This window comes from Rhodamnia argentea, chromosome 10 (assembly GCF_020921035.1).
Source record: "Rhodamnia argentea isolate NSW1041297 chromosome 10, ASM2092103v1, whole genome shotgun sequence".
Taxonomy (NCBI): Eukaryota; Viridiplantae; Streptophyta; class Magnoliopsida; order Myrtales; family Myrtaceae; genus Rhodamnia; species Rhodamnia argentea.
In genome coordinates, this window is record NC_063159.1 from 12,075,969 (window position 1) to 12,097,906 (window position 21,938).

General features: G+C 38.2%; 2 protein-coding genes across 3 annotated transcripts; one reads left to right on the top strand and one right to left on the bottom strand.

Moving 5' to 3' along the window:
- Positions 1 to 8,560: 8,560 nt before the first annotated feature.
- Positions 8,561 to 10,342, top strand: LOC115753895 (NAC domain-containing protein 90-like). The gene is made up of 3 exons (XM_030692747.2): positions 8,561 to 8,824; positions 9,377 to 9,666; positions 9,969 to 10,342. The coding sequence occupies exons 1-3, from the start codon at positions 8,659 to 8,661 to the stop codon at positions 10,311 to 10,313; spliced, it is 801 nt and encodes a 266-aa protein (XP_030548607.1). The 5' UTR covers positions 8,561 to 8,658; the 3' UTR covers positions 10,314 to 10,342.
- A 7,366-nt stretch (positions 10,343 to 17,708) lies between these two features.
- LOC115753897 (vacuolar protein sorting-associated protein 55 homolog) lies at positions 17,709 to 21,021 on the bottom strand. Of its 2 annotated transcripts, XM_048271674.1 has the most exons (6): positions 20,794 to 20,915; positions 20,041 to 20,376; positions 19,877 to 19,928; positions 19,038 to 19,077; positions 18,861 to 18,945; positions 17,709 to 18,061 (listed from the first exon to the last, which is right to left on the bottom strand). In XM_048271674.1, the coding sequence occupies exons 3-6, from the start codon at positions 19,907 to 19,909 to the stop codon at positions 17,878 to 17,880; spliced, it is 342 nt and encodes a 113-aa protein (XP_048127631.1). In that variant the 5' UTR covers positions 19,910 to 19,928; positions 20,041 to 20,376; positions 20,794 to 20,915; the 3' UTR covers positions 17,709 to 17,877. The 2 variants fall into 2 exon arrangements, with proteins under 2 accessions (XP_048127631.1, XP_030548609.1); XM_030692749.2 differs by lacking the exon at positions 20,041 to 20,376 and having other exon boundaries at positions 20,794 to 21,021.
- Between the last annotated feature and the right edge of the window lie 917 nt (positions 21,022 to 21,938).

Below are 21,938 nucleotides of genomic sequence, written 5' to 3' on the forward strand. Positions count from 1 at the left end.
CATAATACAGAATCGACACTACTTATCGAAGAAATCGAATAAAACGAACCTGTAGTAACAAAGATAACTTCAGCCGGGTAATGTCCCCGAAGTTCCATTGCGGAAAGGTCGAGCAATGACACGACAGGTTAGGCTATTACCCCACGACAGCAATGCGTCGTTAACATCGCCATTGGACCCACTTCTGAAACCTCCGAAAAGGACGAGGTTTAAGTCAATTCTAATACATTGATCTTGGCCTTCTTTTATGGTGTGGAATCATGGAAAGATGCTCGACATTGTCAAAGTTCTTTCACGTTTCCTAAATTACCTACTGATCTCGAACTCCGTTCACAATTTCCAATGGCCCACACCCCCTTCCTTCTTTTGGCATGGCCAAACGTTCCGTGAAAATTAACTAGTTAACACAAGTCGAATTGATTAGTCATCCATCGAGAAAGAGAAATAGAATTAGATGACTTCGCTGCCATTGCTTCCAGGGAGTTCTCGCTCTGCCTTTCACAATCGTAACTCTGAATTATTCGAAAAGTAAATCATTACTTGCCGAAAATTGAAAATTCAATCTTCGCATTAGAACTACGCGAAGATCAAAAGTCAAACACACGAGGCTCTCAATTATGGATTGTGAGATAAACTAGCATTTTAAATGTATTCTCTCTGACTGGTTGAAAAAGTATTCAAGGAAAACATCAAAGTTTAAGCCACGCGGCTCACCTAAACTAACCTTATCAGAAATTATACTAACTTGGGGAAAAGTTCGCACCCACACACTGCAAACCCTAATATGGAAATCTCTCCCTCCTCTTTGCCCAACACCGAGAACCACCTCCATTTGTTGGCCGCCATCTTGACGTTGCTCGTCCATACATCTGTGTCTGGGTATGAGGACTCGAACGTCACAAGGTCGTCACGACTTTCACGAGAGTCGCGCGGCCAATCCCCGGTGACCTGGGCTCGACCCGAGGGAGGGAGTTTGTGCGTGTGATGGCGGCTCTAAGGGTTGTGGGCCTGGAGTTTATAGTCCGATGCCAACTGTGGAGGCCTGGCGATGGACAGAAGATAATTTGACACCTTAGTTTAGTTCTAATATGGCATGGCGGTGTGGAACATTGACGAATATCAATGGCGGCGAAGTTCGTCCCTCACTGCCGTGAGCCAAGCTGTGGTGATGAATTGTGTTGAAGTCGTGGTAGGGTATCAACGGCGATTGGATTATTTGCCTCGTCTAAAGATGTCGTCGCCATAGCCTTATTTCTCGTAGCATTCAAAGAAGAACACATTTTAAACAAGCTCACCTTACTTAGGAAAAAGTCTTAAACCTATTGGATTGATATCACTTGAGCCCTAAATCATTCAATTGGATCAATTCACTTCTAACCCCTTTCACATTAGTACTAAATTAGTTCATCCGGCCAATTGGTGCTAGTCGTCTGATGTGGTACGGCTTGCGCTGAAGTGGAAATACGATGTTTATTTTCAAAAAGCAAATATGTAATGGTTGCAAGAGTCTATCAATCATATATAGGCTTTAAATACATCGTAGCACAACCTTTTCAGATTATTTAGTTATTCAATTAAACTTAAATCATTGATCAATTAAATTTTTAATAATATTTTAAATATTTTATATGGTCTCGAGCTAAGCATTGGGTAAACCTCGAAAATCTTAATACCATAATGCCTTTCAAATCCATTTTTGTTCTTTTTCCTTGTTTGTGCTTTACTTCTTCTTTCCTATTGTGGGTTAGTAAGGGCTGCTGGCTGACCCTCACCCAGATCGACAAGGGCTGCAATGCCCTCACGAGATTTGGGCAAAGTGTTTGCGGCCCTCATCAGGTTTGACAAAGGTCCACACAAAAAAGAAGAAGCAAAGCACACAAAAGAAAAAAGAATAAAAAAATATAAAAATTGACAATATTATTAAAAATGTCCACGTTCGCCAATTGTGTCATGTAGAACCGATGTTGTCAACATCAGTGATTTCTAGCCAAATTTGACTGAAAATACTCAATTTGGTACCAATGCAAAAAAGTTTAGGACTAAATTGGTCTTATTAAAATGTTTATGACCGAATTGGTACAAATGCAATATGTATATGAATTTTTCTGTACTTTTCCCCCTTATTTATGAATGCTAGTTTTTACGCTAACGATGCATTCGGGCTCTATTAATTTCGTGAAAAATAAGATGTTTATGGAAATTATTTTTTGGAAAGAATACTTTCCATCATTTAATACAGAAATTCTCATTGTTTTTGTACATAATGATTTGATCCGAAATTGCTTAATTGGACCTAGTCGTACTACGTGGCGCAGATGACGCTTATATATATTTTCTCTTTTTTCTCTTCTTTTCTCTTCTCTTTTTTCTTTTCTTCTACCTCTATCGATTGCCGGCTACAAGTGGGGCTCGGCCTCTCTCACTGGCTACAAGCAAGCTAGTGCCTTACCTATGGCCGGTCGCCGCGACCGGCATAGGAAGAAAGAAATAAAAAAAAAAAGAATTGTAAAAAAACCAAAAAACCCAAAATTAAAAATTAAAAATTAAAAAAATTAAATATGAAGGGAGAAAAGATGAGAATTTTTTTTCCTTTTTAAAAAATGAAAAAAAAATCATTTTATCCATTTTTGAAGGTAATTTTTCTATTAGTGAAAAATACTTTTCTTAACTAATTCATTGTTCGTGAATCAAACACTAAAAGATCCAAAAATTATTTTCTTAAAAATTATTTTTTATGAAATAAACGAAGCCTTAAAATAATTGCATTTCCAGTTGCACGACCCGTCTGGAACAAAGGTTTGATCACAAATGTCAAGACTGTTTATCCAGTGCGTGGGTGGGCCCGGTGAAAATACGAAACTGAAATCTGCGGTGCACTCGTTCTGCTATAACAACCAAAGTATACTTTAATTAAAAACAGCCGGACCATAGTCATGCCATCGCTGGACGAAGTCTAAAGCTCAAGTCGTCCTAGAAATTCTTCACACAGTTCGACCACCCTATTCAGAATTTAGAGCATTCACACCTTTGTAAACCACCGACATCTCTTGATACTTTTGCTTCCTATTTTTTTCGAAGAGTCGCTAGCCTGACAGTCTAGTAGTACCATCGGTTATTTATAATTACACGATATTTCAATTAATGAGTACTTTGCGCAAAACACGCGGTGATGATATATGGATTTGCGATCGAGATTGTACCGCCCCTTACAAAGACTTTCGGAAAAGCATTTTCCTTTTTCAGTCGGTCTCTGTCCTTTGCGCTTTTTCCCGTCCATGGAAGGTCGCATGAAACCTTCGTAACCGCGTTTGCCCTTTTCTCCAACTTTGTCTTGTCCCGCTCGTCACTAGAAACAATCCTGGCTTTTACACCAATTTAAAAATGAGAGGTCCTTGAGAAAAGTGGAAGTCAAAGATAAGTCAACTCAAAAGCTTGACCCCATTCTCTCCATGATTGTAACGCGGTGCAGAAAAGTCGAGCAGATTTCACGCGCTAATGGACGAGAAAAGAGCATACCCCGTTGTTTCACGGATTGCGCCAGAAGTTAAAGAGAGATTCTGAAAGATTTCTTGAGAGAGAGAGATAGAGACAGTATTAGAGAATGACTTAAGTCAAGCCCTCACAGGGCATCCAAAGGCTAATTCACATGTACCATTAAATCAGGGGAGACCCTGTAAGTCTAATCATATGCATATGAAGGAGACAATTTACGCACATTAGTGAGCATTAGTCGAGTCAAAGAGTTTAAATACCTAGGTTACATGACAAAAATACGAACGGTAATTTGCGATTTTCTGCATCATGAAATTAAACACGATCGGATTAAAGTTATGGTTCTATTTGCGAAACCATCATTTGTTTTCCTATAACGCCACTACCACAATTTTAAATCTCCCATCAATCCAAGAACTCCCAAATCGAATAATCGTAACTCTTATGTGCTGACTTAACTTCTGTCATCATAAAAGGACTCCGTCTTGTAAGGGCGCCGTGATGCTATGTTTTTGGTGGGTCGACAACTGTGGCGGCCATGGCAAAAATGGCCACCCGACCGCACTGGCGCGGGGAGGAGATCAGGGTGTTGGGTAGGACTTTAGGGTGACTTTCGGGCTTAAGGTCTTTTGGGTGCCTTTTTTCACGAATAGGATGACTTTTACATTTCTATTTCTGAACTTTCAAATCTTGCAACGACACGCACTTTGACTTTTCTTAGTCTTCTAATCCTAAGAGCGGAAATTTTCGCAATGGATAGCTGCCGACACGTAAATCTTAATATGATCATGTTTTAATAGACTTAAATAATACGTTAGATTTTGGTGGGAAGCAAAGAAGCTACTTTTGACATTTCACAGTAAGTCGCAACAGAAAAATTGTTAGTCCTATCGCCCATGCAAATTTGTCCTAAAATGCAAAATAAGAAATTTGATGAGACCGATTCAAGTAAGCGCATAAAGTAAGGAGAATTTTCGCTGGTATCACTATATCCATTTTGCCATATGTTTTGTTGTAAAAGGGCTTATCTTTAACTTCGCATAGTAATTCACAATAAGAGCTCTACACTATATGGTTGGCTTCTATGTCACGCTAAATATATAGTTACTCGATAAAGACAACTGCTAAACTTACTAGTACCGGCTTATGTCAACGGTTTATCATATAATTTGTCTTTTCATGATTAGCCATTGAATATGACCCACTTAGTTAAAGAACCGATTGCAGTCCAGCTCATCGGTTGGCATTCCCAATTCCTCCGATGAGTTTCAATGAACCTAAACTCTTTATCAAACCTTGAATAAGCATGAATGTTGCCCATTGCCTTGCAAGAATTGGAAGTGGAGACAAATCGAAGTGGGAACATGAAGGAATTAACACACTCGGTTTGGTCGTTTCATTGCCAAATGGGACGTAAGATTTGTGCAAATCCTCATGAAGAAGCATAAAAAAAACACCAGAAAAGCATTTGTCACCAAGTCCATTTCAAGTCATAAACCAGAATATTGATCCATCAAACCCTAGTCAACTCCATTGGACCACGCACTCCGGAGTCTGGACTCAACGTCAAGACTGGTGAAGAAGATACTTGGAGCTGACGGATTCAATCCCTGCCTAACTACACTGTACGAGATATCATGACGAACGCGGTCCACTTGAACCATTCTTGGGGGAAAGAGGAGGCAGAGGCTCTGCGCCATTTTACTTTTTCACTCGAAGACTCCTGTATAATACTCCCAATTAATTAGATTTAATCTATGAAATATAAAGAAATAATTACGTCCACCCGCGATTTCTGTTATGTAATTAGTTCTGTACGTGTTAGCCGTATCAATCACGTAATGTGTCCATAAAACAGTAAACTTGCTCATGTTGACCCTCCCTCATGTTCTTTTCAATTGCCCAAAAAATAAAAATAAAAAGCATGTTTCTAGAGCCCTTTTGCAGGTCTTTTGATCGACTGACTAAGTCACGTTTTTAATAAGTGGTAGAGGTACGAAGGGGAGGCCAGTTTGGGCAGCTATTGAGTGTTACCATAAGAATTCCACACTCAGTGACGGAATATTCTAATGTGGTTAATAAGCTAGTTGGACTAACTAAAATTGGAAGAATATTACAAAAAAAAAATCTTAAATCTATTGCAAGTGTGCCAATTCAATTCTAAACTTTTTACATTTGTATCAATTTAGCCCTTCTGACTTGAAATCACCGATATGGCGAGGCCAGCTCCGACATGGACAAATTTTAATAATATTTTGATATATTTTCATATTTTTGAATTACTTAATTATTTGTGATTTTTTCTTTTATTTTTCCTTTTTTTCCCCATCTTTTTCCTCCCAACAACAGGCCAAAGGCGGAGCTAGCGAGGTTGACCTCCGATGAAGCTCGCTCTCACCGGCCATCGGCTAGATCGGGCCTCGCCCTCGTCGGTGTTTTGGGAGGGGGGGGGCAAGCTTCGCTAGAGGCTAATGAGATCAACCTCGCCAATCCTTGCGTCCGGTCGGTCACCGAGGCCCTTCGACCGACTGGAGGAAGAAGGAAAGGAAGGAAAAAATAATAAAGAGAAGAAAAATAAAATAAAAAAATTGAGAAAAATATTAAAATATTGTTTAAAGTTATCCACGTAGCACCAGCCGCGCCGCGTCAACAATTTCCGACCGGATGGACTGAGTTGCAAAGTGTTTAGGTCTGAATTGGAAAAAAAATATTTAGACATAAATTGGCACAATTGCAATAGGTTAAGGACTTTTTTAGTAATTCTCTCAACTACAAATCGTGTAGATTTGAGCATTACATAAAACATCTTCCTTTTGTTTGCTGGCAAGTATATATAACTATGTCAATTTAAAGTCGGTTTTGTCATCACAAAAAAGAGAAAAAAAGCAAATGTAACTTTTTATTTCTTGAAAATAATTTTTCGACATTGCTTTTGTGTAGAAAACTTAATACGGTTTAACTATATTTGTGATTCCGTCAGCCCTGAGGTAAAAGCTTTTTGCACATTACGAAGAGGTCAAGTCAAAATAAGGAGGGAAATGGAAGTGAAATTGTTGTTGGACAAAAACTTGGATTACAAGAAAGACATGATGAGTGTTGGTGTATTGAATAATGTGGCATGGAGACAATTCTTACGTTGAATTTAAGATTGGAGTTAGTCAATAGATAGACGTTTATCCGATGAAGTGCAATTTACTGGGAAATAGTCAACATTTTCGTTGTATTGCGCGAAACTTCTGCCTGCATGCATGCACAGGACATGTAGAACCCATACAAGTTTGCTGCGGTTACTCCATATTGTTTTTAAGGTAAGGCTCGGTTTTGTCTCGTGTAGAATGTGACACTTCTGAAAAATATTTTCAAAATGTCATTTTCCTAACAACAATATTTTCAGTGAGAGAGAGAGAGAGAGAGCTTCAGTAGCAGATAATATTCTTCGGTATTTGGCTATAATCCGAGAGAAATAAGGAACAAAAAATAGAGAGAGAAAAAGATAACTGGGGCAAAATTGGGGCTTTAGTTGCAATTTGCCCAACTTGTTTACTTTTATCTTTAGTATTTATCTTCTTTATTTTTAAAAAAATTGATTTTTTTATTTTATTTTATTTTTTTTCCCTTCTTCTTCAACCGGTCGCCGGCCATGGCGAAGGCTAGTGACCGATCGCAGGCAAGCTCGAGCCTCACCACATGCCAACGAGCTCAAGGCTCGCCGACGGTCATTGTCCATGGCCAAGAAGAATGAAAAAAATAAAAAGAAAGAAAATAAAATTTTAAAATAATTAAAAATATTAATAAATTAGAATTTTTTTAAAAAAAATAATTAAAAAGAAAATGAATTTGAATGAGTGGAGGGAGGAAATATGAGGGAAAATGCTTTCTTCTTTTTAAGAAGAGGAAATCATTTTCTCTACTTTTGAAGGTGTTTTTTTTTTTTATGGGTGGAAAATGTTTTCTTTGACTTGTTTATTTTTTGTGAACTGAATACCCAAAAATCTGAAAAATATTTTCCTGAAAGTTGTTTTTAGCGAAACGAACGGAGCCTTATAGATGATAAAGACGCATCCGGTAATCTTGGCTCAAATCGCAAGTGATATGAACTTCGCAATATTCATGAGTTGCCATAGCATGGGGAATGGTATTGTCTCCAATGACATTTCTTTTTATGGTCACTATCGTTAGACCACCCTTCTCATTCCCTCTCTCTCAGGGCAACCGTTGTTGATGAAGATGCGACGACGTTGAGAGAGAAGGGGGGAAGGGGTCGGTTAATGTTGGGACGTACAGTGAAACTCGATACTTTCACTTGAAGAGATCACTCAAAAAGAGATCAAATCGGTCGATCCTTTTTTCGCAATAGGATTTTTTTTCCTGTAGTGTCGGGCCACATGTGGCTCGAATCTAATGGTCGATAGAGTGATGACAGAAGGTGGGAATAGCGCTTGGAAAACAACCACCCTTCTCATGCGAGAAATTTAGCCTCTATCCGGATAAAACGAAGCCGAGAGTTGAGATATAAAATTATATTTGGTAAGCTGCTAACATGACGGTCTGATAGTATTGTCAATTATTTCTGACAATATGATTTCCCAATCAATGAGTGCTTTATGCAAAACGCGCGGTAATTGTGTGTGGATCTATGATTAAGAGTGTATCGTCTCTGACAAGATCGTTAGAAAAATATTTTCCTTATTTTTATTATCATATGAAGAGTACATTAACTCATTTATAAACTTTATGAGTTGACCATCTGGAGTGGCAAACCATCATTTATGGTCCGTCAGTACCATAAGCCGGTCCGATTTGTGACAGTGTGCTCGTGGAATGTTGGTCCGGGTCATAGTTTCATTGTAATGAGAACGCCCACTAAAGAAAAGAGAAAAATACAACCCGGGAAGAACCCTACAGTATGTCCGTACGGAGTTGATGGGACCACAATTTTTTCTCCAACACAGGCGCGTGGAAATTTCCAAGCAAAACCCAGGTCTCCCTCTCTTATTTCCTACTAGGGAAGCGCTCTCTCTCTTCGTCTCTCAACCCTTCCACGGGAACTCCATCTCTGCGCTTATTTATAGGTGACGATCTCAACACGTTCTTGCGTATAAGTGCAAGCAAAAGCAGAAAGATACAAAGAGCAAGAGCGAGTCGTTTGGAGAGAGAGGCAGAGAGATGGAGGATTTGCCACCAGGGTTTCGGTTCTTCCCCACCGAAGAAGAGTTGGTTTCCTTCTACTTACGGAACAAGCTCGAGGGAACAAGGCAGGCTCTCCACGGGCTGATTCACCGGGTCATACCCGTCCTCGATATCTACGAGTTCAATCCATGGGACCTTCCACGTGCGTTTCTTCCTCTTCTTCTTCTTGATGATCATCTCTTGTTTTCATGTTGCAAAGCCTCTTCCAGGTACAGATTTGTCGCATTTCTTCAAATCGTAGATGGATTCTCCTTCGGATCGCAGTTTCTTATGAATTACCACGAGTGTGGTAGCACATAGTGCCACAGATATGTGATGGGCTTCACTCTTTCTGCCCTTGTCTGAAAAGAGAAGAACCAACGAGAATTTGGAGTATTTCAAATGGAAGTTTTACCTGTTAGGCTGTAGGGTTTTCTTCTAAATAACTTTGATGGGGCTTCAACTTTTTCGCAGAATTATTTTTTCCCATGTATCAGTTGGTGGAGTCATCTTTTAACTCGTGATTTATTTCCCCAAATAGTGTTCATATGCATCCACGATATGTGTGACAGTCTACGATTTCATGAACTTTTGAACACACGCGCATGTCTTAGAACTAATTACGAAACAATTAGAATTCCACCAAAGAAAGATTTATAGATGATAAGATCAATACTCTCTATTCTATCATGTAACAAAATTCTTTTGGATCCAGAATTTGCGGGAGATCTATGCCGCGGAGATCCAGAGCAATGGTTCTTCTTCATCCCTAGGCAAGAAAGCGAGTACCGCGGTGGGAGGCCGAGGCGGCTCACGACCACTGGGTACTGGAAGGCTACAGGCTCTCCCGGTTTTGTCTACTCGAGCAATCGCATTGTGGGTGTGAAGAGAACTATGGTGTTCTATACAGGACGGGCTCCGAACGGCGTGAAAACTGAATGGAAGATAAATGAGTACAAGGCCATTGAAGGGGAGGCCTCCTCTCCTCAAGAAATCCCAGTGGTGGTATGTGATGCCCTAATCCGATTTATATCGAAAGAACTGTCAGATAATCTATGTCGAATACTTAAGGAATAATTAACTTAATTGAAAGTTTTTCATATGTAATCTTATTCTGGACATCGTTATGCTGGTGTGGTGGTGTAACTGCAATGGTATTAACAGTAATCAAGACAAAAAGATCCCAGTAACATAAGTGCAAGTTCTTGCACCAAACTGTCTGTTTCGATGTCCTTTTTTTGTCGGCACACGCATGAGTCGAACAATGACACGCAACTAATGTCTCTTGTTTGTCTCTATAATTGCAGCCCAGGCATGAATTCAGCGTGTGCCGGGTGTACAAGAAAACGAAGACCTTGAGGTCGTTCGACCGGAGACCGATGGGAGAAATCATCAGAAGCAGCCACACATTTCCACAGAACACCATGCCAGAGGATGATCATCATGAGCATCATCAGGAAATGGCATCGTCTAGCCGGAGCAGTCCTCCATTCACGGAGAGAGCGAGCTCATCGCCAGACAGTTCATGCGCCACCGGAGACCACGGGACAATCCCTTCGCAAGCAGGAGGAGTAGGAAGCAGTACTGACATGGAGATGCTGCCCGGCGACAGCGAATTGTTCTTGCCAGACTGGGAACAGTTCTGGTCTTAGTTAAAGACGGCTAATTTACTGCGTATAAATAATAGATAAAAAAAAAACAGCAGATTAATGTTGTCATGATTTAAGAAGGCGTCTCCCGGATGTGTAGTTCTTTCGAATTTACTATGTCTAAATAAAAAACAGCAAATGAATGTTTGTGTGTGCTTGTTATGTGAAGAAATGGTCCATGCGAGTTATTATTGCATGTGTCCAATAAAACCCTAGAGCTCCCAAATGATTGCGTGGGGATCAAATTTTCTTCTAATCTTTTCTTCCTTTGATTAAGTTAATTCGTACCCGATCCAATAGATAGATACAAATACTTTGCGATCTTGCTTGTTGACGTATAATCAAATTCGCAGATATTATGGAAAACAACATGATTATTGGGAAATAATCAAGATAACCTATCTAATGCATCAGGCTTTATTAATTTTGGAAAATAAACAGACTTAAAATCATGTCTACCAATTCTTTTTTTGTTTATTGGGTGTCTACGGTGTCTTATTTTGGAAGAGTAAAGAGCTTTGTACAAAATTGAGTTACAAGGTGAAATGTTAAATTCTTGTTAGGTACGTAAATGTCATCGATTACTTAAAATTGTTGCTTGCAATTTGCCACACTATTATCAATTTTTGTATCCTTAGCATCACTCTTGCTCTTAACATGGGATAGACTTGAGTCGATTTTGAAGCCGGCAATACCGTTACCACTGAGTGATCATGACAAGGCTTGAGGAACAAACCCCAGCTAACCCTGTGCTAGCAGCCGCAGTAAGACTTGGAGTTCTTTGAACACAATAAGGTCACAATTTCATGAAAGTTCTTCATAGCTACATATAGCCTTCATCTAGAGAAATAGATAGCACTTGCTCATTTCTTTTTTCCTTTCTTTTGGCCCAAATAATGCTTTATTCTGGGAAAATTTTGAAAAGTGGTGTTCGACCCTCAATTACTATTATCGCGTTCTTTCAGGGAAAGTTCTGATTTTTTTTATAAAACTATTTTGAAATTTCTTTGAATTCAAGTCTACTTTTTTCAAGTCAACAGCTCAAAGCAGTTGTCGTTACCTGCTTTTGCTCGAAAGGCTTTAGGAATACATTATTGCTCTTCAAAATGATTTCCAACTTGCATATTACCGAACTACAAATGACTCGAGTAAAACATACTTTATACTCCGGCAGAAGCCTTGAAAGTGAATGACACTCTACATATGTCAAAATTTCGTAGACGACAATACATATTTCTAAATGAAAAAGAAAGAATGCGTATGGCATGTGCAATTGGCGCTCCTTGAATTATGAAGAATATAACTCTATGGCATAGTCTAATCAGTCAATCAGATGAAAAACAAGAATTATGATAAGATCCTTTTATGAAACTATAACATTAGATATTTGGTAAATTCTGAGTGATTGTAAGAAGTATTCTAGTTATCTAAAAGCCAGTTGCACACCGTCAAATTACTAAATATATCATACTCTTAAAAGTATTCTTAGCACGTGAAAATTATTTTAGTTAGCGAAACTCTAATTTGACGATCCATATTTTCATATTTTCCAATTCCGCACTCCTCGAGGACTTTATTAAAAGAAACACCTAAATAAGAATAATTAAATCACGTAAAATGCTGCTCTTGATATCTAGGAAATTTTTCATCTTTTAAGTAGAGATTGGAGAAATTAATGATATATATATGTCAATTCGGAACCGGATCTTCTAACATACACCTTCAATGTCAATGGTAACATTAAAGGAAATCCCACCGTCCATGTTCCATGTCAATTCCATGCCAAATTAATTCAACGAAATTGAGAGGAACGTGCATGTTCAATCCTTGTGCTGTGTCCATCTGATGGAACGTGTCGTCGAAAATGAGGAGGGGAATGTTTCCTGGCAATTGCAGTGCAAAGACTTGACAAGAGAAGCCCCAAGACATTGACTTGACTTGACTTGCTCTCGCGAGTCATCCCACTATCATATTTGCAACCGTCATTTTCATATAATAAAATTATTTATGTGTATATATACGTGTGCTTTTAGGAGAGTGTTGATTTATCTCTTATACTAATTAAGCACTTCTCAGAGAACTTAGGCGAATGTTACCAAATTAATCTTGTACGGACTTCGGACTGGTCTTTCTTCCAATGTTGAATGTTTCTAACTCTTGACTAATCAAACTATACAAATATATACACTGAGGGTGTCCCATCATCGCGCATCACATGTGTGGCTTTCCCTTGTAAAATAAGACGAAGTATACCAGTAGTGTCACCCCCAAACCCCACCCCACCCCCCCAAAAAAAAGAGAGAGAGATTGAACAATTACACAAATAGTCATGAGCAACGTGATCCGCGATCCAATATGCAACGTGATCCTTGAACTGTTGGTTCGTGCAATGTGGTCCCCGAACTTTGGCTTAATATGCAATTTATTAATGTCTTTATGGCATATTGTGACATTAAATTGACTAGGTTTACTCCAGTAAAAGATAGATTTCTTCTTTGTTAAATAAGAGTTAGGGTTCGACAAAAAAAAAATGAGTTAGGGCAAATGAAAAAGTTGAGAAACTAAGTGTGCGTTTGGTAACATTTATGTTCTTAGGAAAAATTTCTGCTCAGAAATATTTTTTTTTTATTCCCTGGATGAGTTTCTGAGCGTAAGAGTGCATTCAAGAATCGTAAAAAATTTCTATTCTTAGAATAGAAAAGGAACATAAATGTATTTGGTATGACCCTAATATTTACAATTTCTTCATTTAATTATAAAAATATCAATGGAGACTTGGGGCAAATTCGACTATCATTCTCTTTCCAAGTTTTATTTCTGGCCGTAAATGGATTTTTCAATTTTTATTCCATATAAGAGTTTTTGAGCACAGACACACATTTGATAACAACACAAAATTTCTATCCCGGCACAAAAATTCATTTGATAACAGCATAATTTTTACGGTTACCGGCCACTGAGCCTCGGTTGGCGACCGGTGAATGGAGAATGGCGAAGAGGACGAATGAGAGCTAGGGATCAGAGATCGGCGGTTGGTGATTGGCGGCCACAGATGGCAAATAGTAGTAGGAACACGAGAGAGCCAACTAGCGGATGTCGAATCGCGGCTAGCAGACGGCAACCGACAGTCAACAATCGGGGGCTGGGAATAGGACACCGGCAATGGGCGACCAGTGGCAGAGATGCGAGAGAGAGGGAGATAGCACACAAGAGAGAGGGAGCGAGCACTAAGAAGAGTTCTTATTTCTGTTTTTGTTCTAGAAATAGAATAGTAAAAAGATTTTACTTCTTATTTCTGTTCCAAACCTACTTTGAGGCAAAAAATTTACCCCGAAAAATAGAAAAATGAAATTGCGTTACCAAACATATTTCTGTTCCAAACCTATTTTTTAGAACAGAAAAATAGGGAAATAGAACCGTTGTCATGCATGCCCTTAACAATTCATGTTTGGATAAAACTAGACTTTTGTAAGGACTTATCTGATCAGCATATTCTAAGATGGCCTCAGAAATTCCAACATAATAGTTAGTAGAGTTGCAAAAACTCAAGTATTAACATAATTCATATATATAGATTCAAAGTATTTGAACACAAATTTAAATGTTCTTCCGTTATTGTCAATTCTTTCATGTCACGTATGAATGTTTCAGTGCGTCTTACGTACCGAGGGTGTTGAAAGAAAAATATTAACGTAGAAATTAAAAAGAATCAAATTGATTTTTTTGATTTTATATTGACATTATTTGACAAGTTACTAAAGAAGACAAAAGTATAAATGGTCTAGGAAAAACCTAAACCCGACTCGACCCGACCCGATGACTTAGTTATATGCGGATCGTGTTACGCCGAGCTTGTTTCTCTTTTTGTTCCTGGGAACATGAAAAAAAATAGATTTTTTTACTTCTTGTTTTTGTTCCAAATCTATTCCCTTTGTCACAAATCTATTCTAGGGATTAGAAAAAGTAAGTGATGTACACAAATAGATTTCTATTCTTTTTTTATTTCGGGGAACAAAAGAACAAACAAATAGAGAAATAGACTAGTTACCAAATGAGCCCTTAAAAATCCCACCTCTCTTTCTAGTGAAGCATTTTAGGGTGCGTATAGTAACATTTTTGGAAATTTTTGGAAGGGGGGTTTTGCTCCAAAAGCACTTATTGAGCAGAAATCCGTTTGGCAATTTAACTTATGAAGAAGTTTTTTCCCCAATTTGACAAGTTAAAAAATTTGTTTATCAACTCAAGAAATACTTCTCTCCTCACCCTCTTTTCGACCACACCTGTCTTCGCCTGCTGCCCACCGCCACTCGGTACCATCGCCACCTAATGGCCCCCTTTGCTAACCACCAACCACCGTTGGATGCCGTCCACCGCCACCTGCTAATTGCCCCCCGTTGCTAACCACCGCCAACCTCCACCCGCAACCCCGCCACTTGTTGCCATCCGCCGACCTCCACCGACAGCTGCCCGCGACCATCGCCAACCGCCGTCGCTACCGACCACAGCCCATCGCCGACCTTTGTTGGCCGTTGGTCACCGCCTACCACCGCCCACCACCAATTGCCGCTGGCGCCCGCCGCTAACCGTCTACCACCACCTCGCCCCACAATCGACCGCCGCCGCCAAGAATTGACCACCGCGGACCACCACCGCAACCACCGCTACTTGCCACCGCCGTTAGAGTAAAAAAATAAATAATAATTTTTTATTTCTAAAAAGTAAATAAATTTTTTTAATAATAATAATTCTTTTTTAAAGAAATTTAAAAAAATTAGAAATGAAGTAGAAATTTTTCGGCTACCAACAATAATTTTTTTATTGAAGATTTTGTGTTAATAATATTTTAGAAGTATAAATTTTCAACCATTACCAAACGAATTTCGCTGATCATAAATCAACTCACGGAGCAGAAGTAGAAAAATCATTTTCTGCTTCTGAGTAGAAGTAAAAAAATTAGCTTCTAGCAAGAAGTTGATTTCTGAAGGAGAAGTATTGCCATGCGCACTCTTAGCCCACGTGGTAACCCAACAATAATTCACGATATCTTGTATGAGGTTGCAAATTTAAGTCATTGTCGCAACGTAGCTTTTGCTCCTACTTCCTGGTGACCGACATATCGACAAGGCTGCGATGATAGACTTGCCAACTTCTGGTCTTTGGATTTCGAGAGGACTGAATAGCTATGATTCAAAAGGCACTTTATATAATAGACGGGAGACCCTTATAATGACATCCCAGAAGGGGTAACTGCACTGATCATCCTTCCATACCTTTTTTACGAGACACATTTCTCACTTCATCGCTTCTATGCTTGCCAAACTCAAATTACAACCTATATTTTAAGGACGGCTCCCGTCCAATAAAGAGGATTTGACATGAGCTTGATGCTTTTATCCTAGATTGTCGAGAGGAGTCTACATCCAAAGCCATATTCAGTTGAATCCTAGTTTCACCTAAATGCTTGTTTAGCTCCCCTTTTAATTCAAGTATCTTTTTACACCAATAATAATCAACCCAAAAGTTTCCTTCCTGCTGCTTTTCATGGCAACACTCGATATTGAATCGCCGTATCTAATACATATTGTGACATCTGAACTAAACTGCGAGAGCATGCACCAAATTCAGGAGCGCATTACTTACCACAAGGTCCACCTTCAACCATAATCTCTTCCGCGAAATCAACCTATTATGACATTCCATACCTTGTAGACATCATCAAGTATTGAAAAAACATTGTTGGGACTCTCAATAGATATCCAATACCTTCATTTTGTGAATATTACCAATAGCCCATAATGGCACATATAGAACTCTAAGAGCCTATATAGTAACGATTCGATCCGAAAAAGTGATTCTCGATTAAAATTGATTTTTTTTATTCCGTTCTTTGAATGAGTTTTAGAAAATCAGAACGTGTTTGATAACCGCACAAAATTTCTATTTTCGGGAACGATTTCTCTTCTCAATTTATTAAGTCAAATAATTATATAGTCACTTTATGAAATTTCATCATAAATTTCGAATTAATTGAAGATTAATTCGTATTGATATAACATATTGTATATTGCTTATAACATTTTTTCGTGCTATTTCGTCCAATTTTTCTGTCATAATAAGTCATTTTAAGCTTAAAAAATGAAAGATCATGTTGAGTTACCTTTTAATTCTCACTTGTCCAAATAGATTTTAGGCTCTCATAAGTATTTTAGTGTGGTACAATGATCCGTTATTGAATATGGCTACAATCAATAGGCCAATTACAGTATAGAACTTAAATAGGGACATTGATTATATGTGTTGTTAGCTTCTTCAATCCCTGCATTAAAACGCAAAAAAATATATATATAAAAATAAAAATCCTTCCATTATGCTCAATGATATTTTGGATCAAGGGAAAGTGACAAGAAAACTGTACCAAAAAAAGTGAAAGATGTTGAATTTCATACTGTTTTGTATTTCTGAAAAATGATTTTTTTTTTCAAAATCAACTTTTTTTTATTCTTATTGTTGCTACAAAACTATTCTCGAGAACAAAATCCAAATCAGAATTATATATTTCTCATCCTTTTTCATTTCAGGAAATAGAATTAGAGAATCAAAATCGCTGTCATGCAAGTCTTAAAACACATCTCTACACCACGACACCTGCCTTCACCAGTATTTTCTAAGGGACTCATTGCGATGACAATCCTCAGGCAAAAACTCCAATGATCTAAGAAATTCTTCCTGATTAGATGTTTTGATACCAATCGTAGAACATGCAATCAAACTCGTCTTTCAAAAACTCAGGCCGTCAAGTGATTCACCAACTGTTCAGTCCTCCACTAATTATCTGATGTAGGAATAATTATCTCTAACACCCTTTCTTCGGCCTTGACCGGGAATGAGGACTCTTCCGACAAGGACCACTCCCCATCTGCGCCAACCAACCAAATCCTGTACTGCGGGTCTTGCTAGCTCGACGAATAAAGGTACAATTAATGCTTGGCATGTGTCTTTCTTCTCACACACTAACACAGAAGACCTCTCAGTCCAAGTCCAAGGAATTGACAATCGTTATCAGCGATATCAGACAACCAGATGGTGAAAGATTATGGTCATGTATAATTAGAAAAGAATATGGAGAGAGAGAGAGAGAGAGAGAGAGAGAGAGAGAGAGAGAGAGAGAGATGGGTTGCTTTTGGGTTCTCCGGGCCTATAATAGCTTCATCATGTGGATCCGACGTGGGTACCACCTGCTCTAAGGGCCCAGTCAGAGCGAGCTAGCATAGGCTCGAAGTATCTAATGATCTTCCCAAACAAACAGTTGCTCCATCTTTGCTGTTATCACACACGAAAGAGAACTCTCAAAAAACATGCAGTACAGAAGAAGCTTTATGCAGAGTGACTCGGCATCACTAGAACACACCAAAAAGAAACGAGGCTCACATCAGGAGCAAAAGTTAACCGTTCATATCGCCAACCGAGCATATTCCAACAAAGATTTACAGGGTATAGAATTTGTATTTCTATCCAACTGCACATCAGGGTCTCACGTTTGATCTATTCGATCTGGCATCAGGATTTATTACCACTCATCATCAAGGCTGGCACGATGAAAGCACATCACTGTGAAGACAAATATGATGAAAGATGTGAACTCAATGAACATAGCTCCCGTGTTAATGAGATCAGCGTGTCTGAGGATAATAGGAATGGCTATGCTTCCAACAGCCGATGCTCCGGTCAAAAATTTAGCAGCGTCAATCCATCTATACAAAATAAAAATAAAAATTAGCCAAAATAGATGTTAGCAAGGCAGGCGATTAATTCACAGTTTTTGAAAAGTGCCCATGCAACTGTATAGGGTTAGATAATACGGATATCACCAATGGAAGGGGCATCTCTTTTTATTGTAAGTGACAAACCATACGAGTTGTCAGGTTCAGTTCAATCATTAATGGAGCTACAACAAAAGATAGGATAACATGTGAGTAATCTAAGGATCTTTACTTGATCCCCAAGAGGAAGCTATTATGAACTAAAGTGAACCTTTACACCTGCTTCTCCCTCTATTTCTGGCTTCCACCACAAGCAATCACACGGCAACCATTACAACTCACCATCTGCTACCGTCATCAATCCGCAATAACAATTTTGGAGAAGAAACGCTGATATTTGTGTCAGATCTTGAGAAGATTATGGCGATGCATGAAGTCATACCATCAAATTTCTTCATTTAGAGAAGGTATGAGTAAAGAAGAATTCCAGCCACAAGAAAATTTTCAATCTAGAAATGAACTTAAGGAGAAAGCAAACTATAGGAACAAACTAATCTCGGTTTGATCTTTACGGCCGAAAATTACCCAAGAGAAACTTGATCCTAGCACCACTTATAGTTGCCAAACTTTATCTGTCTACTTTCTTTTGATCAGAAAACTTTATCTGTTTGCTTAGGTAGTACAGAAAGTTGGACTATGGTGGCAGTCAGTTTCTACTCTTCCAACAAGTTTAGAAAGTCTTAACCCACAATAAACAAAGGAAGAAAGTGTTATGATCGAAAGTACTCACCCTCCACCATCTCGACTGATCAAAAACTGAGTCGACCCACCTCCAAAAAATAGACAAGGCATGGGCACCAAGACATACATTAGAGCTGCAAGAAACAATGAGCATGTTAGTAACCTTCCAAAGGCAATATCAGGTATCAGGTTTCAAAGGCAATAAATTTGCAATATCAGCACTCGCCTGATAGCATTGGCCACCAATTATTGTACAATGCGCAGGCCTGTTTGTCGAAAACGAGAAAAAAAAAGAGCAAACATAAGAACAACCATGTATGATCCTCAGTAGAGTGGCAGTAAGTTTCAATACTCAGCTGATTTCCTAGTAAGGACCCAATTTAGAGGTGCACTTTGAAGTATTACATGCATAAAAAAGCAAAACGCAGAAGTTCCAAGGAAAATGGACAAAAGAAAATACAAAAATGTTTTTCCCTTGCTAAGCGTGTCAATGTGGAAGCCACTTTATAGCTAAAGGAAATTGGAAAAGGATCGCCAGTCCATTTTTAAAGTGCATGAGCAATTAATCTATGAACAAATATTTGGCAAACTAAACATCGATAATTAATCTGATTCTCTATGCCAAATACACATCACAACAAATTCCTGTAAAGCATTCTATACACGGATCACCAGTATGAAACCTCAAACTGGTTCTTCATTATCAATGCCCAACAGCACATGATTAGCAACGTCATATCAAGGAAAGCATACCACAGAGAACTTAAAAGACTTGATAAAGATGAAAAGACAGACATAGTCAAGCGCAGGATGGACTGGGCAATCCTTCCAAATGTATACCTAGGCAATCTAATTGTTGTTTGTCCTTGATCACATTGGCGGGATCCAGTTGATCAATGAGACTGAGCTCTTTGAACACAGAGAGGATTACATATTACAGAAAACTCGAAGTAGAATGTAAAATAAGACCATATCATTTAGATTATCATTGGAGTTAACTATCCACATAAGCAAGCAATCTAATTCTATCAAAAAGTTTATTCCGCCCCAATATCTAGTACATACCAAGATCTGTAGCAAGATGCTGGATGAAAACATAAAAGCAAGCCCAGCCAGACTGCAAACAAGGAAATCTTGCTTTAGTCATTAAACTTCACTGAGTTGCATCACAGATGAAATTACAGTGGTATTCTCTTTAACAGGAAATGAAATGTGACTTTGCAACTTACACTGGAGTAAACGGCCACCAGGAATCCCGTGACAGCAGGGCAAAGCAAAAGAACACAACCAGAGTCAAAGGATGTCGTATAGTTGACAATCAGTATATAAACAAAGAAGTAACACAGATTCTTTAGCCAAACCTAAAACGAAATGATCAACGGAGTAGACATAAATCTTCAATGCAATTAAATACATTCCTAGCCGCGATAATTTTTTCTACTCCGGCAAACATTTTAGCAATTATATGATCGCCTCAAACCACACTAAACCCTTTCTGAGCAGCTCATCACGCCCTTCAAACCTCATTTCTTTTTCGGTTTGCAATCGGAGCACGTTTTGCATTTCTATATGGTCAAATCAAGTAACAGCACTACCAGTCAACCTAACACATTAGAAAGCATCAAGTTTTCATCCTCCATCAAACTGAACTGCATCTAAAGGGGTAAAGAGAGCAGCAGAGCCCTTCCGATCTCCACCCAAAAAAGGAAAAGGGCATCTAAAATCAGCTCAAAACGACTAGCCCCTTCAGGAATTGGACTAAGCTGCCGAGCTCGATCCACCAGAACTACAAAACCAGGTTCGAGCTCAGGGGATGTTTCCAACACTGCCCTCAACCCAATTTCGAAGTTTTCGGTCTCTACTTCACTGAGAACTCGATGAGACAGCGACGAGCGGGGGGAATTTCGCATTTAGGGCAAGGAAGGAATAAACCCAAAAGAAGAAGTAGCGGGAGGGGGCGGATAAAGCAAGAAAAATCGAACCTTGAATAGTCATCGCCATGTTTGATCTGCCCCTGAGCAGGACGATTGAGCTGGCGAATCGATCGGCAGTTGAGGAGGGGAGCGTAAAGCAGTGAAAGAGATGGTAATCCGACTGGTTTGCAGAGTGCAAATTGCTCAATTTCGTGTGGATTTTTCAGTATCGCATTGGCAAACTGTTGCAGAAGAGGGAGGAAGGTTGTCGGCGGGTGGAAATCTCCCCCATTTCTGTTTTTTCATGGTCAATAAGATAATTGTTCCGTGATAAACTTATATTCCTAGTACTTAACTTTGGATTTTATGAAAGACGCATTTTGTTTTTTTTATTACTTTAAGTTCAAACACTCATATTTATGTGTAAATTTTAGATTTTTTTGGAAATCTTAATAACATTTAAGACTTTTGCCAAAAAATATAATCTTTTTAAGGCTCGCGTTATATCCACCCACTTATTGGCTAGTGATATCTCTTATCATATTAGATTGACCATATTATCTATTAAAGCTGTATTTGATAGTTATGATAAATATCCTATCCTGTGTTAGGTTCCTACCTAGGACGGGATAAATTAGGATATAAATGGGATATAGCCTAAATAAAATTATCCCATGGGAGGAGGTAGGATAAAGAAGGATAGCATTTTTTTCTTTTAATGTTATAAAAATTATTTTTCTGAATAACAAGCTTCTTAAATAATAGAATTAAAATAGTTATAAATTTAAATTATATTTGAATTATAATGTTAAAAAGAAACTCAAAATAACAAAAAAATAAAATTTGCTTTTATTTATTCTAATTTTTATTTATATATTTTCTTTCTACTTTATAATAAATATTTTTCATCTATATACCTAATATCTATATCATTACATATTTTAAGTATAATAGTATAGTTTATCATTTAATAAAAAAATTATTGAGAAAAGATGAAAGGTAATAAAAATAATGATAGAAAGAGATTTAAAATTAAAAAAATAACTAACAAAAATGAAGCAAAAGAACCTATATTTTAAGTGAACATATTCAAATTTAAAAATAATCTTTCTAATTCTCAAATAATGTGAGGTAATGAAATCTCTCAAAAAAAAAAAAAAACTAGCATCTCCATATCTTTATCCTCTATATCTATGGTTCATGTTAAAATTTCA

What these genes read in the sequence shown, in the direction of transcription:
- LOC115753895 (XM_030692747.2), top strand. Translation starts at nt 8,659, where the DNA reads ATGGAGGATTTGCCACCAGGGTTTCGGTTCTTCCCCACCGAAGAAGAG. An exon ending in CAATCCATGGGACCTTCCAC is followed by an intron (nt 8,825 to 9,376) that starts GTGCGTTTCTTC and finishes TTTTGGATCCAG; the next exon opens with AATTTGCGGGAGATCTATGC. An exon ending in CTCAAGAAATCCCAGTGGTG is followed by an intron (nt 9,667 to 9,968) that starts GTATGTGATGCC and finishes CTATAATTGCAG; the next exon opens with CCCAGGCATGAATTCAGCGT.
- LOC115753897 (XM_030692749.2), bottom strand. Translation starts at nt 19,909, where the DNA reads ATGTTTTCATCCAGCATCTTGCTACAGATCTTG. An exon ending in TTGGTGGCCAATGCTATCAG is followed by an intron (nt 18,946 to 19,037) that starts GCGAGTGCTGAT and finishes TGTTTCTTGCAG; the next exon opens with CTCTAATGTATGTCTTGGTG. An exon ending in ATCAGTCGAGATGGTGGAGG is followed by an intron (nt 18,062 to 18,860) that starts GTGAGTACTTTC and finishes TATTTTGTATAG; the next exon opens with ATGGATTGACGCTGCTAAAT.